Below are 19,689 nucleotides of genomic sequence, written 5' to 3'. Positions count from 1 at the left end.
TGGGGAGAACCTGCAACAAATAAGAAGCGATTACGCAAACATAATTGACGTGCTCCGGATTAAAAAACCGCACCGCAGGTCAATTTCTGAACGTTTTATCCGCTCATCATTTACGCAGCGTGTGGAGGAGACCAGTTCAAATCCCATCCCCTCTGCTGCTACTTTATTATGCTCTAGATTTTTGAACTCACCCTTCCACTTTACCCAGACAATATCAGTATAGTGAAACTTTTAATGAACACTTTAAATATCTTAAAATGTACATTCGTAGTTCCAGCCAAACTGCGCCAACTTCTCTGCACATTTCTGTTAAAATAGGCGCCCAGATTTGTTTGGCTCCAGAATTAGACATCATTTTGTCCATGTTCAGGTTCTGATCTGCTGAGTGGAAGAAATGTTATATTTCTCTTTATATTTATGAGCTGGGAGCGCAGCCCCCTGCTGTGTTATTGGAGATAATAAAAGACATGTTACATAACGTCTTTCGGATTATAAATCACCTCTTTTCCTCAGGAGTATTTACTAGTGAGAGATATAGAGAGAGGTTACCATATCAGTGTCACAGGCTCCACTTCTGCTGAGGATTATTGGTAAACTGTTGTGACACTTCTCCGCCACATAGGGTAATGTCACATTAAGCTCGCTCTTCTCAGTTCATTTATACTGCTGCCTTTTTCTTCCCATTATTCTCTAAGTAGAGCTGAAAAAATACTTTATCTTAGCCACAAAACACTGTAACACTTGAGAAAAACAACGAGGAAGCTGTATAATCCCCTTGCCTCTGCAGCCATTTTTTTTATTTTTGTTTTTTCCTACCCGCATTTGAAAAGCCACAACTTTTTTTTTTCTGTCGACATAGCCGTATGCGGGCTTTTATTGTGGGATGAGTTGAAGTTTTTAACGACACCATTTTTGACACCATATAATGCACTGTGAAGCTGCAAAGAAATCTTTTGGGTGTGGAATGGGAAAAAAACTGTGATTGCTCCATTGTTTGTGGGATTTAGCTTTACAGCGGTCATTGTGTGGTAAAAATTACATGTCAACTTTATTCTGCGGGTCAATACAATTACGCCGATACTAAATTGATATACAGGGTGGGTCATTTATATGGATACACCTAAATAAAATGGGAATGGTTGGTGATATTAACTTCCTGTTTGTGGCACATTAGTATATGGGAGGGGGGAAACTTTTCAAGCTGGGTGTTAACCATGGCGGCCATTTTGAAGTCGGCCATTTTGTATCCAACTTTAGTTTTTTCAATGGGAAGAGGGTCATGTGACACATCAAACTTATCGAGAATTTCACAAGAAAAACAATGGTGTGCTTGGTTTTAACGTTACTTTATTCTTTCATGAGTTATTTACACGTTTCTGACCACTTATAAAATGTGTTCAAAGTGCTGCCCATTGTGTTGGATTGTCAATGCAACCCTCTTCTCCCACTCTTCACACACTGATAGCAACACCGCAGAAGAAATGCCTCCCGATCTGACCCCCTTAGACTTTTATCTTTGGGGTCATCTGAAGGCAATTGTCTATGCTGTGAAGATACGAGATGTGCAGCAACTGAAACTACGGATACTGGAAGCCTGTGCTAGCATTTCTTCTGTAACTAAATATTACTTTTGTATCTTGTATACGAGTTAATATAACATTGTAGTTTGTTTTAATTATATTGGTGGTTCTGTGGCTCTTTTCCCTGTAGGTTAAATAATATATATGGATCTATAAATAAATAGTGAGGAGCTTTGTAGGTTTTACATAGAAACATAAAATTTCAGTGGAGTGCAGTCCACTTTTTCACTAGATATGTCTAAGTCATTTGAAGTGTCTCTGCCATTGTATTGTTCCTACGACTGATGGCTAAATGATTGGCACTGTTGCCTTTCAGCACTGGGCCCAGAGTATAAACAGTACTGGGCAAAAAATGTAGGCAGTTGTGGAAGAATGCCGCAAAGTAAGATTGCTTTCAAAAATAGAAGTGTTAATATTTTTTTTTTCTCAATTAACAAAATACAAAGTGAATGAACAGAAAAGAAATCTAAATCAAATCAATATTTGATGTGCCCACCCTTTGCTTTCAAACCAGTATACACATGGATTGTGTAGGATTATAGTCAGGTGTATGATTAACCAATTATACCAAACAGGTGATAACAATCAACATTTTAATATGTAGGTTGAAACACAGTCAATAACTGTAACAGAAACAGCTGTGTAGGAGGCTTAAAACTGGGGGAGGAATAGTCAAACTCTGCAACAAAATTGAGATTGTGGAAGACAGTTTCATGTCACAGGTCCACCATGGCAAGACTGAGCACAGTAAGAATACACAAGGTAGTTATATTGCATCAACAAGGTCTCTACCAGACAAGGATTTCAAAGCAGACTGGGGTTTCAAGATGTGCTGTTCAAGCTCTTTTGAAGAAGCACAAAGAAACGGGCAACGTTGAGGATCCTAGATGCAGTGGTTGGGCCAAGGAAATTTAGTGCAGAAGATTAGACACATCATGCTTACTTCCATTCGAAATCGGAAGATGTCCAGCAGTGCCATCATCTCAGAACTGGTAGAAACCAGTGTGATCCAGGTAGACCCATCTGCCGTTCTGAGAAGTCTGGCCAGAAGTGGTCTTCATGGAAGAATTGCGGCCAAAACATCATACCTTCGATGTGGAAACAAGGCCAAGCGACTCAAATATGCACAAAAACATAGGAATTAAAAATGTTTGGTTGTAACAGAAGGCAGATGGTTTGCTGAAGGGCTGGAGAGCGGTACAATGATGAGTGTCTGCAGGCAAAAGTGAAGGATGGTTGAGTTTCCTTGCAAGTTTGGGGCTGTATTTCAGAAAATGGAGTTGGGGATTTGGTCAGGATTAATGAAACAACCTCCCTGCAGAGTTCCTTAAAAAACTGTATGCAAGTGTACCTAGAAGAATTTATGCTGTTTTGAAGGCAAAAGGTGGTCACACCAAATATTGATTTAATTTAGATTTTTCTTCTGTTCGTTCACTTTGCATTTAATTGATTAAAAAAAACTATTAACACTTCCATTTTTTATATATATATATATATATATATATATATATATATATATATATATACACTATATTTACACATTGTTCTGTCCTGTGACATCACATGGCAGGCTGTCATTGATATGAAACATCATGTATCAGTGTTATTATTCAGTGACATCATGTTGTAATGTGTCATTATTGTTCTGTGACATCAGATGTCATTGTGATATCATTTAAGAGTGCATCATTGTTGGATGACATTATGTATTATTTGATGACATCATGTTTCTGTGTACAATAGTTGTAATTGCTGTCTGACATCATGCATCTCTCTAGTATTTTTCTGTATAATTTTTCATTGTGATGTCAGTGACATCATGTGTTGGTGTTTCCTAAATATGTGACATCATGTATCAGTCCTTGATTATTCAGTGTCATCATATGTCAGTATCAGCTTGAGTAAAAATCTTTGTTCTGAGCCTAATTGTTGTTATTTATGGTCCATTTTGTTTGGATCATGTGCCAGTGTGTCATTATATTTCTGTCATAACAAGTGTCAGTGTATCCCCCAATCACTGTTGACGGCGGCACTCACCTCCAATATGATATAGAAAAATATTTCTTGGTCAGCAACTAATTCGGCCCAGATGTGTAGTCGGGCCTTTTTCAATTGTCTTGACTACGTATATGGGCCGAAATGTCATTGCTATATTTTTAGTTATTGGACCAATAAATATTTCTCTATACCATATTGGACGTGTGAGTGCTATCCTCAAAAGTGATAAGAGAATTTTATGACCAGAGAGCGGTTTGTCCGAATGGGACAGCGTGACAACCAGCCTGACTTTGTGGCATAGTGCTGCTCCACCAACTGTCCATTATCAAGTGTCATTAAATCATGGTTCTATGACATCAAATGATGTCACGTATATTGTGACATCATGACAGGAGTCTAGACCGAGAGAATAATTTGCTGTGGGTGGACAAATTAATGACTTTATAGTCTAACAATGTGCCTGGTCTGTTGTTTGAGTCTAAACTATATTTTTATGAATATGGTCACAGGATATACCAATTTACGAGGTGATAAAAATGTTGCAATTTGCACCAAGTTGATCAAAATCATTGCGCATGTGGCATGACAAAGTTGGTGCAAATGACTAGGCATGTTCCACTTTTCTTTTTTTTTCAGACATTTCCTCTCTTGGTCATGTCATGCACCTGGATCTTTACTCCCAGGAGATGAGAATATATTCTGGTCATGTGATAAGCAATGAAGGTTCACATTCCATATATACAAAAGATCGTAAAAACCATGAAGAATACATACAACAAGTTAATTATAAACCTGTAGAACTTTACATTGATCATTACCTGTAGAAACTGGAAAACTCCTTTAAATCATCTCCTTCATGTTTATTTTTTTATTTATTTAAAGAAAAAGAACAAGTGGCTCTTTTTTTGTGCTTAAAATTCAGTGACTTTTAATGGACTGTAATTTACCCAATTTTTCTGCGCAGTTATATATGTTATTGTGTTGTAATGTGGTCATTATAAGTTCTATCTACATTGCATGGTAATATGTATCAGCACAGTTTCTGAACGTCTGGGAAGTCCGCTCAGTTTATGCCAGCCAGTATGTAGAGCTGCAGAACAATCCCTCACTTTGCGTTATTCCACAATCTCACAGTTGTCTCTCTGTCTGCAGTGGTCGCTGGCTCAGGGCCAGCAGAGAGGTGAAACAGTTGCCATTTCCTGATAGAAAATCAACAGGAGATATAAATCTCTCATATGAGGAATATACTCGTATTTCCGAAAGGCAGATTTGGAAAAACCAGGGAAGCACATGTTTGAGTTATATATAGCGAACTTTAGCTTAAAGAGTTTCTCCGCTTTGGACAATCCAAACTTGTTTGAAGGGTCCCTTGAAAATAAGTTGATCACAAAGTGTACTCCTGTTAGGACCCCCAGAAATCAGCTATAACCTAAACAGCTAAATATAATACTACCACTGCAGGGAACATGTCTTGTTAGACGCAGTTTGCCCCAGCGATTTCAGATGATTGCTTGGACTTTCTGAAGCCAGCCCTGTGGAAATCAGATACCAGGCTGACTTCTATCTAAAAAGGGGTTGTTTTATAGATCAACTAGTGACAAGAAAAACTGGGAATAATTTGGCAATAGTGCGACAATGCCAATAATGTAACAACAAAATGGAAATGATGTCGGAATTGTAAAATAATGTAGAAGAATGATATATAGAGAGATTTTTGGATTGTTCTGTTCAGCAGCTGAGCGAAACACTGGTAAAAGTTTAATGAGGTGACCCTTTTAATGGGACCACTTGCTCATAAATAAAACAGAATGAAAATAGAAGCAGCACTTGCATGGTTAGTGCTCCCATAGGCAAAGATGCTCAAGAAACTAAGAGCAGTAGATGTCCGCCTTCTTTATTCCTCTGGATCAAACCAAAAATTCATGCATTTAATATATGTGTATATGTGAAAATACAAGTTTTATAATGTGATCTTTGCAATATGGAGGGGAAAAAAACCCAGACCCTTCTGTTTTTGCTGGCAAAATCCTACTCCATAATGGAGGACCAAGTTTGATCTTTGCTATGGGGTCTTCTATGTATGCCACTAGGTACAACAGACGCATATGTAGTTTCCTTTTTATGCAGAAATGCATTGACCTTGTGTTCCAACTAAAGGAACGTAAAATACAAAGTTTCTTGAGGCAGGACTGATGGCTTTTAAAGACATCCAGCGTTAATGGTGGGTACTTTTTCAGTAAAAAAAAAATTAAAGGCACAACTTATCCCAATCAGTTTTCCTCCAACTTTTATATAAAAAGCCAGAGGGATCTGAACGTGAACTTCAGTCATATGTAAACACATTCTTATATATTGTAATGATAGAAATGTGTATTTTCAAATTGAGCCATTTTTGGCCAAAATGTAAATAATAAAAATTATATAACATATAGAAAATATTAGAAAAATACCTTTGAGCTGTGTGTGATCTTGTTGAACTAGGCTGTAAACAGAAGAAAACTCCTGGTATCTAAGTGGATACTGTCAACATGTGCTGGTGTCGACAGATCCTCCTCCAGTAGGAAATACAAACCAGGAGGAGGTAAAAGGGGAAAACTCACTGGCTTATCATTTCCCTCTTTATGCCCTACACAAGCCCTCTACAGTAAGCAGTACAGGATATTTTAGTACCTATAGTGTCCATGACCAGCAGAAAGTTTTGCATCAAGCACTGGTGACATGCACAATTGAAACTGACATCTTCTATGATTGTTGTTTTTGTCCTAATATGTAATAATCACCTTGTCAGGTCCAGCATTCTATATTGAATACTGTACGACATGCTGGATTATTATTGAGTTCAATGTAGAAACAGTATGTAAAAATGCTCCCCTAGTGGTGACCACAGGAAGCCACCATTTTATTATCCAACTCTATGTCGGGTTTTTTTTGGCTAATTTTCAGATAAAATTGAGCTATGAAAGCTAAAAAGAGATATGAAATTAATCAGAATAAAATTTTAGGCCTATTTCCTATTTCGATTTTCTTTTTAAATGGGGCTCGAGGTTGGACATTCACTTTAAAGGAACAATCTACCAAAACTAGTCTGCAAATTCCACAAGACCTAACCTTACCCCCAAAAAGCTTGTATTCCACTAAACCCCCATCAAAATATGGTATTTGTTTTCAGATCTATCAATATTTTAATTCTGTTCATTTCACCAATGTGAAATACAAGAATATTAGGCCTATAGATGAGTATCAATATTCTTCTGAGCAACTCATGCTAGCAGGTTAGTGAAATCTCCTAAATAATGAATATCATGCAGGTTTGCATATTCACATGGAGGTGACATCTGAAATACAACCTGAAGTCAGCATGGAAGAAGCATCTCTACCAGAGAGGACTATTATAGTGTACTTATGACGCCTTAAAAGAGTCCGAAAGAGAGAACAAGCATTTTATATTCAAGCCATTGATTGCAGAATAGCCATAGACTGATTTCGTGCTTTCAGCCTCTCCAGAATGTAAATTATCTCCACCTTTCCATGACTGCTTCTTAAATAGACTATAATAATGGAGACTGAAAACGAGCTACAGCCTAGACTGAAATGCTATCACACACCAATAATATACACCGATCAGCCATAACATTGAAACAGGTTTGACCCAATGGTAGTTCAGATTGAGATTTGGGGAATTTTGAAGCCAAGTCAACACCTTGAACACTGTCATGTTCCTCGAATCATTGGCAGGGCGCGTTATCCTGCTGAAAGAGGCCATTGCTATTAGGAAATACCATTGTCATGAAGGGGTGTACTTGGTCTGCAGCAATGTTTAGGTAGGTGGTACGTGTCAAAGTAACATCCACATGAATTCCCAGCTGAACATTGTCCAGAGCATCACACTGTCTCCTCCGGCTTGCCTTCTTCTCATAGAAGCCATCCTGGTACCATCTTTGCCCGAGGTAAACGACCCATCCACATGATGTAAAAGAAAACCTCATTCATCAGACCAGGACCCCTTCTTCCATTGCTCCATGCAAGCTGCGATGCAGTGTGTGTGTTCATACACTTTTCTATCATAGCTAGCAGTGACTTTTTCAGCAATTTGTACTATAGCGTCACTTCTGAGGGATCGGACCAGACTGGCTAGCCTTCATTTCCCATGCGCATCAATGAGCCTTGGCCACCCAGGATCCTGTCGCTGGTTTTTGGCAGCTACCAACCATTGCAAACTGGGAACACCCCACAAGATGTGCTGTTTTAGAGATGCTCTAACCCAATCTTCTAGTCATCACAATTTGAACCTTGTCAAAGTCGCTCAGATCTTTAAATGTAACCATTTTTCTTGCTCCAACACAACAACTTCAAGAGCTTGATGACTAAAATATACCTTTATTCACTTCACTTCTCACTGTTTTTAATAATATGGCTTATGAATGCATATAGTTTTATTATACTATATACTGTATATGATATACTAAAGAAATATATGTATGGTTAGCACCATTTGTGTGTATAGTCCGGCACCTAACAGTCCAGTAAATTGAATCCAAAAAGGGGGAGCAAATTTAAAATAGTTTTAGACTCCTTTAAAGGGATTGCAGAGGACTGTATACACAACCCATGAAACCATATAGTCCTGCAATTTTCTTGGATACCAACAAAATTCAGTGTTTTAAAGAAAATCCATTAGCAGGCATCGAAATATGTCTATGGACGTGTACTGTGGCTATAAAAACTTACATAGAGAGGGGCTTTTATAAATGTCAGTGAAAAAAAAAACTTATTTTTCCATGACTTCGTTGAAGCTTGTGCAGATTATCGTGATTGTAATTATCAGCATTTTACAGATCACAGTAAATTCTGCTAATGGGTCCAAACATGCATTTTGACCTATAGGCATATTTTACTTCTAATATTTATCATCCATTATGGCTTTCCAATATGTCGGTAAAAAATGTTGTCTGTCCATGATTTTTTAAAAAGTTGTCCAGAAAAAATTAAAAAATTAAATAGGCAACCCTGATATAAGGTGAAGTTTAAATACAAGCCATGGAAGTTCTCGGTACTGGAGGAATACAGGGCACTCAGTGGAACATTGGTCATCATGGCCATCCATTGATTTTAATAGAAGGCCTATAAATAATACATTGAGCATCAAGTACTGTCTCTGCAGTTCCTACAAAAGTAACAGTTCCCATTAACGCTGAACCTCTAGCGATCAGCTGGGGGACACGCAATACGAGAAGGGTTATTCCAAAGTGGCCGCCTCAAGTGTTGCAGGGTAGGGTATTGTTTACAGACATGCTTCTGTATGAGATTTCACAATACCAAGTCCATATTGTAAAGCAAAATGAGCACATGGTCTAAAAAAGTCTCAGGAAACTCCACCATTTAGTTTATGCCTAAGCATTTATGCAAAATTTGCTTATCTTTTAGTTATTTGAAATTCACCAGTCAACTATTTAGTATTGAATTTGTCCATACAAGGATTACTGAGGGTGTTTATAGTGGTTCTCTTCAACCAGATCAGGGACTATGACTACAGGGACAATTGATCTCAACTGCCTAAACAGCTCTTCAAAGTGTAACTATAGTTAACATTTTTACAATTCAAATAAATACTAAATTCTGTGCTGCTTACTTATATATCATTATGGGGTTTGGGGCTTCACTGTTCTGTTATAGAGCTAAAAATCTCCTGCTTCCCTCCACAAAGGTATAGTTAAAATTCTGTCTACCTGAAGCTGCCACTAGGGGACGCTTAAAAGCTTTCAGAAGACGGTTTATCATTGGAGTTGCATCAATCTCTCCTCAGTTGGTGTTGCAGGCAGCTAGAATTTTATCATTTCACTCTCTGGTCATGTAAAGGAAAGCAGAAGACTTGGAAACAGAAAAAAAACAATATATTGAGAAGTCAGTCAGCACAAAAACAGTGGGTGCACTCTAAAGTCCACACATTGGCAATATTCACTTTAAATTGAAGGTCAACCTTGGAGTCCCATAAGCATTTATTAGGGAATGTCATTATTAGCAATTCCATAGTATATATTTATTACCCAAGCTGCTCCCTAATGGCTGCTAGTGACTACACAGCAGATGTCATCAGCAAAATATAAGTGCTTTATATGGAAGCCTGTATTCTGTCATAATGTAATCCAACACCATATGTATTAGGAAATGACTGATAATCACTTTTATTATTGCAGATATCTTGTGTAAACCAGTAACTACAGCAATATGGGGCCATACTACTCAGAGTCCCCAAGAGGCAGAGGCATCATAGTTCCACACACTGGGAGAATGTGATAGTAAAAAGTGTTAAAAGGCTCCCTTCCCCCATTCATGAGGTGTAATACTGGCAGTAAAAAGCACAAATAACATTACACCAATCAGAGGTAAGAAAAATCATCTAAGTCCACAGTGTCTAAGTATAGCAATGTCTAGAACACAAGGATGAATACATCTAAATACATTTTTTCAATCTGTTATTTTCACGATTTCCACAGTGATACAGATGGCGGCCCACTAAACAGATGTGCAGCTATTTTATATGGCAACTGTTCCAGATATATTTAAACCTTTATTATTAATTTATAATACATCTACCCTCCTAGTGTATCATGAATGACAACTTCCCTCTTGGGCCACTGACACTGCATGCAAATAAGAGGTAGGAGGCTTTATAGTCATTCCAACCGAACAGAAAGATGTGAAGAAACACTAACTTTTAATGCCATCTATGTGGTTTTATATAGTGAAGTTGATACAATGTATGTGAAATGAAAATAGGACACATTTCAATGATATATAGCACCTATATATCCAGCACCATGAGAAGTTGTCATACCAACAGTATAAATATATGACCCAATTATGTTTCCTTAGTTCACTTACATTTTTATTACAAATAAGTTATCATTCTGGATGCAGGGTAGATGATGTAACTTATATTACTGGATAAAATATCTTATAACACTAGATAATATAACTTAAAACACTAGATAATATAACTTATAACACTAGATAATATAACTTATGAGACTAGATAATATAACTTATAACACTAGATAATATAACTTATAACACTAGATAAGATAACTTATAGCACTAGATAATATAATTTATAACACTAGATAATATAACTTATAACACTAGATAATATAACTTATAACACTAGATAAGATAACTTATAGCACTAGATAATATAATTTATAACACTAGATAATATAACTTATAACACTAGATAAGATAACTTATAGCACTAGATAATATAATTTATAACACTAGATAATATAACTTATAACACTAGATAATATAACTTATAACACTAGATAATATAACTTATAACACTAGATAATATAACTTATAACACTAGATAATATAACTTATGAGACTAGATAATATAACTTATAACACTAGATAATATAACTTATAACACTAGATAATATAACTTATAACACTAGATAATATAACTTATAACACTAGATAATATAACTTATAACACTAGATAATATAACTTATAACACTAGATAATATAACTTATAACACTAGATAATATAACTTATAACACTAGATAATATAACTTATAACACTAGATAATATAACTTATAACACTAGATAATATAACTTATGAGACTAGATAATATAACTTATAACACTAGATAATATAACTTATAACACTAGATAATATAACTTATAACACTAGATAATATAACTTATAACACTAGATAATATAACTTATAACACTAGATAATATAACTTATGAGACTAGATAATATAACTTATAACACTAGATAATATAACTTATAACACTAGATAATATAACTTATAACACTAGATAATATAACTTATAACACTAGATAATATAACTTATGAGACTAGATAATATAACTTATAACACTAGATAATATAACTTATAACACTAGATAATATAACTTATAACACTAGATAATATAACTTATGACACTAAATGATATAATGTTTATTTCTAGATGATATAACATAACACACTAAATGATATAACTTATAACACTTATAGTACTATATGATATAACTTATAACACTAGAATATCTTCCAAATTAGACAATACTTTGTCCCATTTCCCACAGTGGGATAATAGAGTTATTCATAACATTGAAAATACAAAGACCCAGAATAATAACCATGATGGGTATTACGCACTACTATTAAAGAGACACTAAAAGTCTATCATCTCCAAATGCTATGCAATTGAATGTGATCTATTGTTCCCTGTTATCAGTTATTGGGCTGTGGAGACAGTGGCTGTGGAGTTTTTTTTAAAGAGATTACTAATAGGAAGCCCAAAAAAATGTCTCCCTCCATGATCCCCACTTTATCTAATATATATCCTATTTACATACATATGTGTGAATTGTTGTAGTAATTATTTTTATGCTGCACTGTTATATGGATTTCAGACCAAAATTGAAGATAAGGATAGATAGATAGATAGATAGATAGATAGATAGATAGATAGATAGATAGATAGATAGATAGATAGATAGATAGATAGATAGACACATTGATAAAAGTTCATTTCAAACTGTTACTTTTGCAAAATGCCACTTTGTAAATCCTCCTACACTGCCCTGTCTGCCACTCCACTAACTCCTGCATTTCATAAAACCTAAAGTCACAACTGTTTGCAAGACACAAAGAGCCATGTGGTATGGTTTACTATGATTGTGGTAGACTGCCCTCTAAAGTAACTGTATCACATAAAGAGACTATTGTATCTACTGTATTTACACATTTCATGGAAACAAATACAATAAAACAAAACACAAAACATTCTCCTACACAACCGATCTCAGGAGACCCAGGCTGCAGACATCACTATGAAGTCCACACAAAACCCTTCCATGGCTCAAGTTCTCTTCTTTGAGCTGCTCAAACTAACCTCCTGCGAGAACAAAGCCCAGAGTAACAGGGGGCAGTGACACTCCTGATGTGGCCCCTGCATGTCACGACTGCACACTATGACTTCCATGTAGCATCAGATGCCTTGTGGCCACATTAATTAATGACTAGTGTCAGCTCATCCAGATGTTATATAGCTGGATCACAAGTCAGCAGGCTGGTAGTTGTGGCATGCCCTGTACTCACTGAAGCCAATGGGCACCTCACTTGCACATGATGGGTAATGTAGCCTCCTATAGAGGAAACATTATATATATATATATATATATATATATATATATATATATATATATATATATATATATATATATATATATATATATATATATATATATATATATATATATATATGTATGTATAAATATATACATATATATATACATACATACACACACATAGATGGGTCTTACCTCTACATTGAAATACTGCTGCTCTGCACACACAGCACATACAATCCAAAGCAAGGTTTGCCAAAAAAGCACCAATGAATGCAAGAAATCCAGCGCCCTCCTAGAGCCTGATGTGATCCAGACCATGGTGAGCTGCGCCTTCAAGAGTCCTTATTCTCTTCCTTCACTAAGTCCCCAGTGTTGGTGCTGAGCAGTCCTGCACAATTAATACCCAGGCATAAGAGATGCTCTGCTGTGATGGGCACACAATCCACAGGGGCACAGGGGGATTGGATCTTATTCATAACCAGCTGCCAGGCGTGCCAGTGCTCAAGTGGAAGCAGCTCCTTGTATCCCCTGTGAGGAGAGAGGCCTGTGTGCCCAACCTGCCTCTCCTCTTCTTCCCTCTGTGTTCAGTCTCCTCTACGGGAATGTCCATCCTTCATCAGCATAACTCCTCCTTTGGAGCTGCCTCGTCCTTCTTAAAGGAGACAGGCTGTAAACATCAGGAAAGGAAGGAAATCAACCCCCCCCCTACACCCAGCCCCCTCCTCCTCATTCATCTCTTCTCTGTATCTGGGTGTTGGCTTATCCTACTCAAAAGCAAACTATCAGGTTTATTATAACGCTGTATTTCAATGCTGGTAATTTACTTAAAAAACATAAAAATATAAGCAGCAATTTCTGGCCATATGTGTAAAGATGAATAATTTGTCTCCAGGCAATGATAGTTCCCATACGATTTACTCTTTCATGTATGCATGAAGTCTGATTGTGCTGTAAGTCGCGGCGGCACGTTTAGGTCAGAGTGGAAAATAATTGTCGTGAAGCAGAGCTGAATTTATTCTCATTACTATCGGAAATTAAGATAACACAGTTAGGTTATCGGCAGTTCTGGGCTATACCTCATCATTGCTATTACAAAGTCAGCTCTGCTACATCTTTTATAAGGGAAAAAAAACTTAACCATTTCTGCAAATGCATGGATTGTAAAGCCCAGGATTGCTTTGACTATAACTCAATGATTAATTTAAAGTTGATCCCAATATGAACAACCTCTGCCTCTGCGACATTAGGGCATTTGGATGTCATGGCGGGTGATGCCCCACTAGAAGGCCTTCCTTTATATGTTTCTTCTGTTTAGGTTCCTGGTTTTGGTTTAAAAAGTACATATGAGCAAGCAGAAATGAAGGGGAAGCAGCGCACGTATGAGCGATGCACACCATTCAAAACAGCTGATCGGCGGGGATCCCTGGAGTCAGACCCCGACCGATCACCTATTGATGGCCTACCCTGAGGATAGACCATCAATTTTTTTCTGGCTGGAAAACCCCTATTATTCCTGTACATATAAAATGCAAAGGCATCTGCTTGAGCATATCTAAACAACCAGATATCACTTATGGACAGCCCTGGGGGCCTTACTTATACCCCGGGCTGTCAGCTTAAAGCTGTAAACCCTGATAATTGCAATGAAGGCTCAAACAAAAGGAGTCCCTTCCCTTTGTGTATACTACTTGGATACTGCGATCAGTATTGATCCAGGCATCTAAGTGGCTCAACAGATTGGATTGGTGATCTTTTATCCTGACCATTACAGCGGGAGTGCGGCTGTCAATCACAGACATCTTCTCGTTGCTTTGTCCGTGCGATCTTCCTGTAACTCCATGAACTGTAAAGTCATGCAGTGTCTAGGAGAGGCAAACCATGACAAACTGTTAAGTCACGGACGGTGCGCCAAGGGGTTACGCACAGCATATTATAGAGACTGGGCTATTAGACAAAACGGCACAAAAAAGGATTGTGAAACAGGTGGTCACGGGCAAACAAGACGGGTCACAATATTTTTCGTGAACAGCAGCAGCTTACTTTGTGGTGTAATTTTATTTAATGGGCAAAGCACCTGTGAAACCCACACTTCCAATCTCTTTGCCTTAATTGAAACACCTTTTGCTAATTAGCACTTGGAAGAAGTCATTTACACAGAGGTTCACTTACTTTTTCCCTGCACTGTTGATGTTTACTCAATTTGCTTCCTTTTTCTTTCAACTGTACCTCCCAAATGTTTTTTACTATATAATGTGCCCCTCTATGACTGTGCATTCTAACAATAGCTCCAAAAGTGTGTGCCTCTTCACTTGGGAATAACACTTTAACAAAAATGTTCCACAGTGTTCCAAATTATTTTTATAAAGGCATTAACTGTCCCCATAGAAGTCGGTTTTACAGTAATGCAGATTACTATATCTGCATGCTCCTCTTTATAGTTTTTACATGCAATGTATCCTAAAAACACACGCCTTCATTAATAATATTCAGGATCCTTCTATGGATCTCCAACAGTCCCTCAACACATCTGTGCTCCAAGCAATGAATCCTCCGCAGAGAAGGATGAAGGTTTTTCTGTGTCTGGCTCAGTTATAGGGGCACTGTGGTTGCACTGCAACATTCAAGAAAAGCCATCAAGGAGAAAGCTTCAAAGTTTGTATGGTCCCCAGAATGATAGCCCTGTAGCGGCCAAGGTGCCTTGATAACAACCATAGTGCCCCCTTCACAGCCACATTATCCCTAAAGCAGCCACAGTGCCCTATAACTGCCACAATCTCCCAATAATTGTCACAGTGACCCCAAAGTTAGAAAATTCCACTATAACACCCACAGTGATCCATGTATGCTCTTGGGCTATAACTTTCCCTTACTGCCAGACAGATTCCCAACAATGGGGCAGCATTGCTGGCCCTTCTGAAAGCCCTAGCGGTCCCCCCTTAGTTCTAGAAACAATTGGGGACAGTGTTCAGCTATTTGTTATGGTGACACTGAGTTCTTTCTGGTATGTACACAATGTTGGACTGAGATACATGGGACCCAGAAGATAAAAGATCCTGAGGGCCAATCTTTCCTCCAATTGTATAGATGAAATTTTATATGCAGTATTCACATTCATTGTTTCCAATACACACTGGTCACATCATCAGTAACGACTAATAGTTTATTTGTGAGGTAGACAGAAAAATCAATTAACCCAACAGCTGTTGAACCTCATGGGGCTGGGTCACTAGAGGACCCTCCGGTGGGCCAGTCTAACATTACACTACAGTTAGGTCCAGAATTATTTGGACAGTGACACAATCTTCATGATTTGGGCTCTGCTGCCACCACATTGGATTTTAAATGAAACAACTGAGATGCAATTGAAGTGTAGACTTTCAGGTTTAATTCAAGGGGTTGAACAAAAATATCCTGAGAAACATTTAGGAATTGCGACAATTTTTCTACACAACCTCCTCATTTCAGGGGCTGAAAAGTAATTGGACAAATTAACATTACCATAAATAAAATGTGTTTTTTTAATACTTTGTAGAGAATCCTTTGCAGGCAATGACTGCCTGAAGTCTGGAACCCATGGACATCACCAAACACTGGGTTTCCTCCTTTGTGATGCTTTGCCAGGCCTTTACTGCCGCGGTCTTCAGTTGTTGCTTGTTTGTGGGTCTTTCTGCCATAAGTTTTGTCTTAAGCAAGTGAAATGCAGCTCGATCGGGTTGAGATCTGGTGATTGATTTGGCCATTGCAGAATATTCCACTTCTTTGCCTTAAAACACTCCTGGTTTGCTCTCACAGTATGTTTTGGGTCATTGTCTATTTGTACTGTAAAGCGACGTCCAATCAACCTTGCTGCATTTGGTTGAATCTGAGCAGAAAGTAAATCCCTGAACACTTCAGAATTCATCCGGCTGCTTCTGTCTTCAGTCACATCATCATTAAACACTAGTGACCAAGTGCCTTTGGCAGCCATGCATGTCCATACCATCACACTGCCTCCACCATGTTTTACAGAGGATGTGGTGTGCTTTGGATCATGAGCCTTTCCAAGCCTTCTCCATACTTTCTTCCTCCCATCATTCTGGTACAGGTTGATCTTAGTTTCATGCTGTTCCAGAACTGGGCGGCTTCTTTTGATGTTGTTTGGCAAAGTCTAATCTGGCCTTTCTATATTTGAGGCTGATTAATGGTTTGCACCTTGTGGTGAACCTTCTGTATTTGCTGTCATGAAGTCTTCTCTTTATGGTAGACTTAGATACTGATACAACTACTTCCAGGAGAGTGTTCTTCACTTGGGTAGATGCTGTGAAGTGGTTTTTGGAAAGGATTTTGCGATCATCCACCAATGTTGTCTTCCGTGGACGTTCAGGCCTTTTGACGTTCACGAGATCACCAGTGCACTCTTTTTTTTTTTTTAGATTGGCCACTCCTAACATTTGTACTATCTCGTTAATGGATTTCTTCATTTTTTTCAGCATACCGATGGTTTGTTTCACTTGAGAGCTCCTTTGACTTCATGTTGTGGGTTCACAGCAACAGCTTCCAAATGCAAATGTCACACCTGGAATCAACGCCAAAAAACAGGCAGCACTCAAAAAGTTGTAGCAAAATTAGAAAAGGTGATTTATTCCATCAATCCAATAAAGCAACGTTTCAGTTCTTCAATAGAGCCTTTTTCAAGCTAGTGAATGCACACTCGAACAGCATATATATATATATAGGGGAAATACAATCAAGTGGGAAGTGCTTGCATCACATGGCAATCCACCATTTGACCACACATGCAGTGAATAATGAATGAGCCATCATAAAAAGAGTTAACAACAACACATGCAATGTTATGACCAGCCAGTGTGCAGGTTCCAATTCATAAGTGACACAATAAAATTCTGTGAATCTTCGTGATTGTACATAATCGGTTACAGAAATCACCTCTGAAAATAATACATGATAATATGAGGAAAACACACCATGTTGTAATCGGCCATAGTGTTTCAAATGCTGCCGCACTAATCGCGGCACCTTTCGTGCGCTACTGCACATGTCCGGGAAGTAAAATATGTCAGGAGTGTACTATTACATTGCGGATGTCCGCGCATGCGCAGTCGCACCGACTACGTCAGGATCGCCATTTTTATTGTGGGAAAAGACATCCATATCGTTAGATATTAGGATGGAGGAGAGCCCCAAAGATACAGCAGGCAAAGGTGTGGCACAAGGTATATAGTGTGAACAGCACCTTAAATGCGAGAGTCCACTAATTAAACTAAATTAGTAGTGCCACTACCTCCAATCGCAGTAGCGCACGAAAGGTGCCGCGATTAGCGCGGCAGCATTTGAAACACTATGGCCGATTACAACATGGTGTGTTTTCCTCATATTATCATGTATTATTTTCACAGGTGATTTCTGTAACCGATTATGTACAATCACGAAGATTCACAGAATTTTATTGTGTCACTTATGAATTGGAACCTGCACACTGGCAGGTCATAACATTGCATTTGTTGTTGTTAACTCTTTTTATGATGGCTCATTCATTATTCACTGCATGTGTGGTCACATGGTGGATTGCCATGTGATGCAAGCACCTCCCACTTGATTGTTTTTCCCCTATATATATATATATGCTGTTTGAGTGTGAATTCACTAGCTTGAAAAAGGCTCTATTGAAGAGCTGAAACGTTGCTGTATTGGACTGATGGAATGAAGCACCTTTTCTAATTTTGCTACAACTTTTTGAGTGCTGCCTGTTTTTTGAAAAATATATACCTTAGGAGACTATGGCCGTATCCCTGGCGTGCTTGCACCCTCATTTTTATGAGACCTGGACTGTGCGGTTGACATTTTTTGTGTACCTATATATATATATATATACATATATATATAAAAAATACAAAAAAAATGTAAAATACAAAAATAAATAATTTCATTTGTTAGTTTAGTGTTACAAAATAATGAACCGCAGAGGCCGCAGAATATTCTCTGCAGAGCAGGCATACGCCATGCTATGCTCTAGCAGTTCCGGCAGCGGTATGGACACTGCGTCAGAAGCAGAACTTGGCTCAGAAAGCGACACAAGTTCTGCTTCTGCCACTGGACCCCCCAGCCCTATAGTGGTGGATGCAGCTGTCATCGGTGAAGGGTCAGGAGCAGGGCCTAGTAATGCAGTCCCTCCCGCAATGTGGGATCCTGCAGTTTCTTTCTCCCCCCAAATTCTGCCATTTACAGCGACTCCAGGCATCAACACTGATGTTGCAAATTTTACCCCCTATAATTTTTTGAATTTGTTTATAGGCGATCAGGTCCTGGAACTAATTGTCCAGCAGACAAATTTATACGCTAGCCAATGTGTCACCCAAAATCCCAGGTTTTACTATGCCAGAGGATGGATCCCCACAACCGTCTGTGAGATTAAACATTTTTGGGGAATTACCCTAAACATGGGGATAGTAAAAAAAAAACTTCTATCCGCTCCTACTGGGCTACCAGCGCTATCCATAGCACGCCTGTATTTGCTGCTGTCATGGCCCGAACGCGCTATGAGATTCTAATGTGTTTCATGCACTTCTCAGACAACTCCCAAATTCCCCCAAGAAGTGACCCAGGCCATGATCGCCTCAACAAGTTAAGACCCCTCATCTCCCTCCAGTGGCGTAACTAGCGCTGTAGCAGCTGTAGCGGCTGATATGGGGTCCGCGGCATGAGGGGGCCCGTGTCGCCCGCCGGCACGGGCCCCCACCATGGCCGGAGGTTCCGCTAGCTGCCGCTATGGCTGCTACAGCGCGACGCCCCTGAACACTATGGCAGAGATGGGCGGTATCTCCCCGCTCTGCCATTAAAGGGGTTGTTCCTACAAAAGACATGTATCCCCTATCCACAGGATAGGGGATACATGTGTGATCGTTGGCAGCGATAGGGAGAACGGGGGACCGAAAGTCCCCCAATGTTCTCCATGAGAAACCTCGGA

General features: G+C 38.4%; 1 protein-coding gene across 2 annotated transcripts in view; it reads right to left on the bottom strand.

The window, feature by feature from the left end:
* Nucleotides 1–13,335, bottom strand: part of MMP16 (matrix metallopeptidase 16) — a 195,625-nt gene extending 182,290 nt beyond the window's left edge. For both annotated transcript variants that reach the window (XM_075826025.1, XM_075826026.1), the window contains exon 1: nucleotides 12,918–13,335. In XM_075826025.1, coding sequence (XP_075682140.1) covers nucleotides 12,918–13,043 — 126 coding nt within the window. In that variant the 5' untranslated portion in view covers nucleotides 13,044–13,335. The remainder of the gene's footprint in view (nucleotides 1–12,917) is intronic.
* Nucleotides 13,336–19,689: the final 6,354 nt, after the last annotated feature.

This window comes from Rhinoderma darwinii, chromosome 5 (genome assembly GCF_050947455.1).
Source record: "Rhinoderma darwinii isolate aRhiDar2 chromosome 5, aRhiDar2.hap1, whole genome shotgun sequence".
Classification (NCBI taxonomy): Eukaryota; Metazoa; Chordata; class Amphibia; order Anura; family Rhinodermatidae; genus Rhinoderma; species Rhinoderma darwinii.
This window is presented reverse-complemented; position numbering and strand designations above follow the sequence as displayed.